Source organism: Nannobrachium achirus (assembly GCF_963921795.1).
Source record: "Nannobrachium achirus genome assembly, chromosome: 17".
NCBI lineage: Eukaryota > Metazoa > Chordata > Actinopteri > Myctophiformes > Myctophidae > Nannobrachium > Nannobrachium achirus.
In genome coordinates, this window is record NC_137824.1 from 34,862,090 (window position 1) to 34,871,532 (window position 9,443).

Below are 9,443 nucleotides of genomic sequence, written 5' to 3' on the forward strand. Positions count from 1 at the left end.
AGGATCCATTTTCAAATCCAAGGCCCCCTCCATTGCTGTAGTACTTTGACATTTTCTAGGTTAAAATACAAAAGAATTACTCAAAAGCACTAAATATTCCAGTGGGACATGGTGTAGTGGTGCAGAGATCGGACTCCCAGTGCTGAGGTCCCATGTTCAAATCTCAGTCCTCCTACATTGCTGTTGTACTTTGACATGTTCATGGTTAAAATACTAAATAATGACTCAAAATCACCTGATTTCTTTTAGGTGGGAGATTGTGTAGTGGTCTAAAGATCAGACTCTCAATGCAGAAGTTCTGTGTTCAAATCCCAGTCACCCTATTGATTGCTGCTCTGTTTTGGACTTTTTCAAGGTTAAAATACAAAAGAAATACTCAAAAACACCAGAACTTTTGAAGTGAGAGATGGCCTAATGGTCTAAGGATCAGACTCTCAGCTCAGAGGTTCCATGTTCAATTCCCACTTCACCTACAGTTCATTCCTGGAGTATGTTGACCTTTTTAAGGCTAAAATTGTCTACAATTTCTCAACTTTTTCCAATGGCCTAAACGCATGTATCCATTTCTTTATGTAAAAGTTTAGTTGGACAGAGTTCTTTCAGATATAACCCCCCACCTTTAGCTCTCAGGAAACAGGGGGAGAGACACCCCTCCCGATGGTCCTCCGTGTACCTTGGGCATGGGACTTGAACCTGTCTGAAACCTGCCTGAAACAGGGACAACCGATCAAGCGACCATACCATTGAGCCAAGGCACCTTTGGGCCCTCAACTGGTATCTCCTGGTTCTTTTGAGTTTTTCTCTTGTATTTTAGCCTTGAAAAGATCAAAGCTCACTAGCAACAAACTGGGATTTGAACATGAAACCTCTGAACAATGAGTCTTATCATTAGACCACTACACCATGTCTCACTGGAGGTAAATTCTGGTGCTTTTGTGTTTTAACGTTGAAAAGGTCCAATTAATACAGCAATGATCTATGGGAGGGTTGGGATTTGATCATGGAACCTCTGAACTGACAGCCAAATCATCAGTCTGCTACACCATATTATTACAATATAAATATTGTAATACTTTCCCTCAAGAACAACAAAGGTATTTGAACTCACACATACCTACAAAGTATTCTATATCATGTGATTTAATCATTGTCCCAACGTAAGACTTTTCACTGCAGAATTACAGTAAAGTACTGCATGGCAGCACGTTATCTTTTAATTGGAATTACAGTATATTACTGAAAATAGATGTACAGTTAAATACTGCTTTCCTGCTCAAAGTTTTTTTTCAGTAACTTGCAGTATTCTTGTTAGATGTTTTTCAGTGACTTACTGTATTTATTTCCAAAGTTTCTCAATAACTTACTGAATACTATAGTATTTATTAGTATGCGCAGATCCTGCAGCATGTTGACATAGCTAAAATTGGGACAACACAGATAAAATTAGCATCGTCCACTGAGTTTTGGACCATGTTTATCATCTCTGAGTTGTTCCCGTCGGGATAATACAGAGAAGATAAGTATGGTCCTAAACACAACCCGTAGTAGAATTTTTTGACATTTACCCTTTTCTAACCACTAGGGTGAGGGAGCTGAACCCCAACCTAGAGATAGCAGCTAGGGTTAGGGTTTGAGGCTCAAATACTGACAAATCAAATTCTGACATAATGTCAGTCAGCTTGCCTAGGCAGACACATGGAGATGACACATTAAGCATTTTTAGCTCCCAGAAGCTTCGAAAATGCCCCTAATAACTAGACAAATGCTTTACCCAGAATACTTTGCTGTCTTCTTCCGAGGATGCTTGTGGATCATGCAGAGAGGATTTCAACACATGACAATTTAATTTGGCTATCCAGACAATAAATAGGCAACCACTCTCGCAATCTCCCAGAATTGCAACTTTCTAGTTGTACATGTACCTGTGATATTGAAACACATTAGACATAATCTTAAAATTGTGTTTTGCATTATAATCATTGGAAATGAATTGTGTGATGGTGAAATTAAAACCACTACTTGGTTTGGGGACCCCCTGGACCCCCACTTTGAAAACCACTGGATGGGAGGATAATTCCCCATAGCAAGTTTCTGACCTATAATTTTCAAATCAATAATAAGAGAATCCCCACAGAGGTAGGCACACTTTAATGATGCACTGGGATGACCTTTATCCCTAATTAGTGTCCAGGGCATTAATTATAATGGGTGGCCTAGTGGAAAGGTATTTAATTAACCAAATTAATGTCGAGGGGATTGAATATTTGTTCTCATATAGACCTAAAAACCAGTGGTTCTGAATTTGAAGGACCTGCAGTGTTGGTGTAAGCCACAGACATACCTCTGACAAAATGTATACAAATGGAACCAAATGGACCGGTGAGGGTCCATTTGGTTCTATTTGTATATTGTACACTCTCAATATGGGTCCATTTTGTTCCTAGCTATCAATCATTTAGCTGGGGACCCCCTGGAACCCCTCCCAGGACTCCTTGGAGGGGAGGGGAGGGGGGGGGGGGTCCCTGAAGGAATCCCCACTTTGAGAACCACTGCCTCCAATTGGCCTCCAATTTAAAACACCTTTGCTGCAAATCTATTACTTTTTATACATGTGCCAGTGCTACCCCACACAAGAGACAAATTCTCTGAGAAAGCATGTTACTTCTGCCTACCAACAGGGACTGCGAATCCCCAGCACATAAAAGATCCAAAACGACAGGTGGTAGCTGGGGTGATGGAGGGTGATCAGTAAGTTGTAGCAGATCTACAAGCTCACAGCGCAGCACTGAGTGCCGCGGTGCGAGCTTGTAGATCTGCAACTTTTGAAAAATCTTGAAAATGTGTGCAAAAATATTTGAATGTATCTATTTTTTAAAGCGAACATTTGTAACACAAATATTTGACTCTGGGGGGTCCCTGATACATAATATTTCGAGATGGGGACAGCGGCCAATTAATTCTAGGGGTCCTTGACATGAAAACTTTTGAGAACCACTGTAGAAACATGCATTTTTCAAAAACCTTTCAAAAAAGGATTTAGAAGACATTTATTGAATCGGGTCAAAATATTCAAAAATAGCAGATCTACAAGCTTGCATATATCTGCTTGAGCTTATATATCGGCTATTCTTTTATAAAATAATGGTTAAAGTAATAATGCGTTCCAGGTCTTAAGGGGTTTTAAAGCAGCAGCAGCATTGAGAGAAGGAGTCAGCAGCAAACGGCAAGTTTACTGCTGTAAAACCTCTCCATTTAAATAGTGAGTTTGCAATTGGTTGAGAAAAGAAGCATGGAGAAGCACGTTTTCTGCTACTTTTTTAAGTAGCAGAAGTTTTTGAGCGGTGCTAACCACTCCTACGTCTGGCTTTGTGTGTACATGTACTGTAGATCCATGTATGAGTGTCTATATGAGCACCGAACTCCATGTATGGAGATAACTAACGTCACGGATAGCACAGCCCATAAAAGATATGCACGTGAATTGTGTATTAATTTCCAATTGCATCTTTTCTAGTTACAGTAATAAAACATTTTTGATTCAAATTAACTTCATTGGATCCATTGGAGCACATGTCATTTTTTTCAATTACCTGAAAAGTAAGGGTTTTGGACGTACAAGGTGTCTGACAGACAGCGACATGATACTATACTGCATCCATATTGGTTTTAAGTGAGAAATGTAGACCTCACGAACATTGTTTTTCAAGACAGCCTTTATTGAAAACATTTCTCCAAACACGCAATGAAAACGAAACACAGGAACAGTTGTTATAAATAATAATCATTGTTTCCAGCTCTAAATCACATTTCAAAATATAAATTTCTATAACTAGTGTGAAATGCTTTGTGATTTGCATCAGCGTCCAGGAGAAGCCCATCAATTACTGATTTGTTCAGTTTAAACTTTCAACTTAAAGCGTCTTTCTTTCTTTCTTACATACTTTCTCTCTTTCTCTCTCTCTTTCTTTCTCTTTCTTTTTCGCTCTATTTTTCTCTCTCTCTTTCTTTCTCTCATTCTTTCTTTTTCTTTCTTTTCTACAAATAAGACCAAGACCAAAGCAGTATTAAACAACAGACAAAAACAACAATCACAACAGAAGTTATACACAAACTAAAATGATAAAATATAAATGAAAGAAACACATACCGTAGTATTACACAGCACTAAGAAATACAGGCAAGAGCAGGTCTTAGACAACCAATGAATTTAATTAGGCCTATCTGCCTTTTATAATCTGGTGAGGGTATAAGGTGCACAAGTTTGAGTTTTGCCAGCAAATAATGCCATGATGACCATGACAGAACAAGCAAGGGTTGGAGTTGCAGAAGGGGACGGTGTGTTTTTTCTTTTTTGCTTTCTTTTCGTCTTTTTGTTATTTTTCTTTTTTACAAATCAAACACTGGAACAAGCTAATCTTGCTTCATTTCCAACTGGAGGTACTATACAATGCACTTCTGAGTACAAACTACAAAGCACTTCTGAGATCATAAATTGTGTCTACCTTGCAAGAATACGTTTGTGCAGTTTCTGCATCATGTATGGGCAGTTTACCAAGATGGCTTTATAAATACAAATGCCCCAGTGTTTTAGATACAATTCATTTCTTGATTAATTTAAAGCAGCACTGTGTAACTTTTTTTTATTAATGAATAAAATTAGATTTTGTATTTGAATACAATATAACTTGGGGTGGTTGTATTTTCTCTCCCTGTTCTTCTATTGAGACATTTAGATCATGTCAAAGGTCATGTCTCACCTAGATACCGGATCTGACATGAACTTTGACCTAATGGTCAAGATTCAATTTATCCCCTGAGCAAGCAAACAATTAGTTAAATGGTAAATTTCAGCTCTTGCACAGAAAACCAGATTAAAATCTGGGGTAGAAATGGAAAGTTACAAAGTGCAGCTTTAATCAAATCTGGAGTGTAATTTCCACGTCTATTTTACACTCTCGGAATTAATGAACAGATTCCACTGTGCCACCACAAAGGCATACAGTATTACTCATTTTCTGCATAAAACAATTAAATCCAGGACCACATTATCACCATATTTTAAAAACACATACATTATTCAGCACATCTTACCTTTGAAAAACAACATCGACAGAGTTTACAGAATACTGGTCATGTCACACGATTCTAAAGCTGAAGACTCAGCAGTCCAGTGAGATACTCAGGACAACGAACGGTTTCACCTCTCCGTCATTTCTTGCCCCGTCTGTCCTGGTGCTCCCAGGGCACCGGGTCGTTCTCGTCCGCCAGCGAGCCGCTCTCCCTCTCGTGCCAGAACTGCTCCACGTCGGGCAAGACAATCCCGTCTCGGAGGCTCTCCCTGTCCGCGTCCTCGCCCCGTCCCCGCGTCGATTGCTCCACCTGCGGCTGGGCCTCCCTCCTGGGGCCGTGCCCGGAGCCCGAGCGGGGGGCCCGGTCCCGGTCCCCTCGGGGCGAATGATGCGAGGTCAGTGAGGACGACTCCGGCCTGGGGCGAGGCGACCGCTGAGAGGTGGGGGTGTGGGGCCCGGGCCTTGGCGGGTGCCACTTGCGGAAAGTCACCCGGCGGAACAGCCCGCGGACGCCCTCTCGGAACTCCTCCGAGAGCGAGAGCACGATGACGGGGTTCACCAGCGACAGGGAGAAAGCGAGCAGCTGGGAGGAGAGGGAGAGGAGGAGGGGAGGAGGGCGGAGGAGGTAGGGGCGAGCGGCAGCACCCTCCTCCTCCTCCTGGCTCTCTCTCTCCGCCAGATGCCTCTCCCACACCCACACCACCCACTGCGGCAGCCAGAGGATCGCCATGGCGACGGTGAGGCTGAAGAGCATCAGCGTGAGCCGGCGGGACCTGATCTGCGCGCGGAGGTTCTGCGTCTTGCTGGAGCGCCGCTGGCAGCGGCCGTACGACTTCCAGAAGTACAGCAGGGCGACGCTCAGCGGCGCGCAGTACACCGCCAGGGGGTACGCCTTCACGTACGCCGACATGAAGCCGCCGGCCTGTGGCGGCACGGCCATGGCGCACACCTCCAGCCCCCGCCTCTCGTCCCTCTGCAGCGTGGCGAACAGCCAGTGCGGCATGGTGACGGAGCAGGCTGACGTCCAGGTGGACACCAGCACCACCAGGATGGAGCCTATGCGGATGCCGACCTATAGGGGTGGGCGATGTATGGAAAAATACAATATCACAATGTTTTCCCAAGCTGTATCACGATACAGGGATCTTATAGCAATTCTTTTTCATGTTGCTTTTTATGGTTGTTTTTCGAGTTACTTAACAGTACAACCAAGGTAACAAAAACTAAAAGAAAAAGGAGTAACAGACCATTTAGACCAGTGGTCCTCAAAGTGGGGTCCAGGGACTCTCTGGGTCCTGTTGGGAGGTCTAAATTGATCCTTACAAGTATGTAACTCTGACAAATGAAACCAAATGGACCCTTATGGGTCCATTCGGTTTCATTTGTATACTGTCAGAGTTAAGGGGAGACCTTGACATTTTAAAGTTTAAGAACTACCGTTTTAGACGACACATGGATTCAACAGGATTCTTTACAAGGCTCCCTCACTGTATCACAATACATACGATATCTCTGAAAAGGCATTGTATCGTCTTGTATCCCTTGGAGGCGTGGGTTCAGATCCCACTTCTGACACCAATGTAAAGTTTAGCAGACTGAGTGGGGAAGTTTGCCTCCAAAAGGTAGACAAACCCGGTCCCCCCACTCAGCAGACAAGGCAAGCAACCAGCAACGCCAAGAGAGCTAGCTCCCTTGGAGGAGCGAGTTACGTCCGGATCTCTTGCAGGGTCGTTACACTATTTATCACTGTATTGCCCACCCCTATGCTGACCTGCTTGCCCGGGCTGGAGACGTAGCGGTAGCAGGCCTTGGCCATGATGGCCACCGTGAAGCTCTTGGCCGCCATGCAGGACTGGAGGAACCAGTCCTGGGTCTTGCACACGGCCCAGCCGGGCCTCCAGTGGGCCTCGGAGTAGGCGGCGGCGTGGAGCGGCGCGGCCAGCGCCAGCACCAGCCCGTCGGCCAACATCAGGTTGAAGATGAGGGAGTTGATGAGCGACACCTTGCCCCGGTGAGCGCAGTAGACCAGGATGCTCATGGCGGTGAGGCAGCACGCCAGGCCCAGCACGCAGATGACCCCCAGCACGGCCGGCACCAGGATCTTCAGATCCAGGTGCTCGCCCAATAAGACCCGCTCGTCGAGGGGCCACCGGTCGACGACGGAGCTGTTCATCACGGTCATGTTGGTCCCACCGGAGAGCTTGTCCATCTCAGCCCCAAGACAACGGAGGACTTGGATAACGAATAAAGACTGACTCAAAGGCAGCCAGGAACAGGGAATAAAAATAATGCAGGAAAAGTACTGTACAGTTTAAGGAGTCCCACCAGGAGATTTAGAGTATTTAAGAATCAATTACGCTACTAGAAAATGTAACCTCAGAAACTCTGGTTTCTATAATCACATCAGAGAACAGAATGCATGGATGATCAGCGATCGCAGCAGCACTGGCGTCTGTCTGTCTCTGGGTTTGTCTGTGGGCGCGCGCGGTTATAAAGATACGGTTTGATTGACAGCAGCTATTCCCAGCCAATCCAGGGTAACACATCGTCTGCAGTCGCACTGGGACCATTAGAGAAAAACCCTGCAATTACATGCCCAGCATGAGCTATTACTTTGGATTTTCAGTTTACTGCAGATGTTTGTGAAATTGTTTTAGCAATGTACTGTAATAGGCCTACTGGACAGGTAAGCTACCATTGTTTCTCAGTAAGCAATTTATTTGTTCATTTATTGTAAACAAGACATGATGGCTTGCTGTATGTTCTGTAAAGGGAGGATGGTTTATTCATTTATTCAGACGTTTGGGGAGATAAGGAAGCGTAATTTTGAATATATATATATATATATATATATATATATATAAACATTTTACTAAATGGTAAGAAATATGCAAATAACCACCCAATGCATTTAAAGGAATATTTCACCCCCAAAATGTTTTTTTTTCCTATCGATTACTAACCCCATGGAGACTTGAGTTCAATAAAATAAAAACGTTTTTTATCGCATTCTTAAGACAATAATTTGATTATAATAAATTTACCGCCATTGATTCCGGATGGAGCCACAAATGCATTTGTGTCTCCATCCGGAATCATTGGGGGTACATTTATTATTGCTTTATCAGAACCGTCACATCGTGTCCGTGTCTGTCCGGGCAGGAACCAAATCCCTTTTATGCCTATACATGGAATTCCCTGATGTGATCAGTATTAAATATTATACACACATACACACACACACACACACACACACACACACACACACACACACACACACATATATGAATATAGATTGTTTGACTTGTGGAATAGTGAACATGAAAAGTGAATCAGCTGAGTGCTTGATGACTTTTTTCCTATTGATTATTCACGCCATGGAGACTTGAGCTCAACAATATTTTTTGTGTTTTGTCACATTCCTAGAACAAAAATGTGAGTACAATGAATGTACCCCCATTGATTCCAGATGGGGACCCAAATGCATCCGGGTCCCCATCCGGAATGAATGGGGGTAAATTTACAACAATCAAATTTTTGTCTAAGGAATGTGACAAATACAAAAAAATATTATTGAACTCAAGTCTCCATGGCGTGAGTAATCAATAGAAAAAAGTCATTTTGGGGGTGAACTAATCCTTTAAGGGGAAACCAGTTTTAAACTTAGGACCAACAGACTGATATGGTATTTTTATGTCTTGTCCAATTCACCTTTCATCCACATGAGGGCGCCCTTGTACTTCCAGAAAGCACTTAAAAAAGACTTGTCTGGAAGAAATACATACAAAGCATACAAAACATTTTTTCCCCACCTCACCACATGGGGGTGATGTAACAGAATAAATCCACTAAAGCAGGAGATGAACTTGCACATCTTTATTCTTTTTTTTTTGTTTGTTTTGTTTTTATTCAAAGAAAAATCCAGTAAGCATAAAGACTGCATGGTAATTAATTAATTGCATTTCAATACATTCTGAGCTATAAAAGTTTATTTATTTTCATTTTTTTTTTTTTTTTCAATTAGAAGTTTCACAAAGGAGGTCGTTTAGAAGACATTACTGTTCAAAGGAATCACACTTACTATAATTCCCTGATTTCACAGCATCCACACAGTCCCTTGTCCCCTCGCCTGTAATGGGAGTTGATCTCAGACGAGCCCTTCCCTGTCTCACTTACGCCTGATTTATACACCTTCATACAGCGGTGTCGCTCAGACAAAATAGCCGATCCACAAGCTCGTGGAACAGCTATTTTCGGTGGGCAACATTGTTGTACAATGGACTAAAAACGTATACTTTGTCGTATGGGGCTACAAGCTTCTTCTTTTTTTTTGGGGGGGGGGGGGGGGGGGCTACAAGGTTTTAAACATTTGAT

The 9,443-nt window shown here is 43.0% G+C and overlaps 1 protein-coding gene across 1 annotated transcript; it reads right to left on the reverse strand.

Moving 5' to 3' along the window:
* Positions 1 to 5,208: 5,208 nt before the first annotated feature.
* Positions 5,209 to 7,278, reverse strand: gpr151 (G protein-coupled receptor 151; the record flags this gene model as incomplete). The annotated part of the gene is made up of 2 exons (XM_080746692.1): positions 5,209 to 6,141; positions 6,841 to 7,278. 2 exons carry the CDS (start codon positions 7,276 to 7,278, stop codon positions 5,209 to 5,211), a joined length of 1,371 nt encoding a protein of 456 aa, XP_080602818.1.
* Positions 7,279 to 9,443: the final 2,165 nt, after the last annotated feature.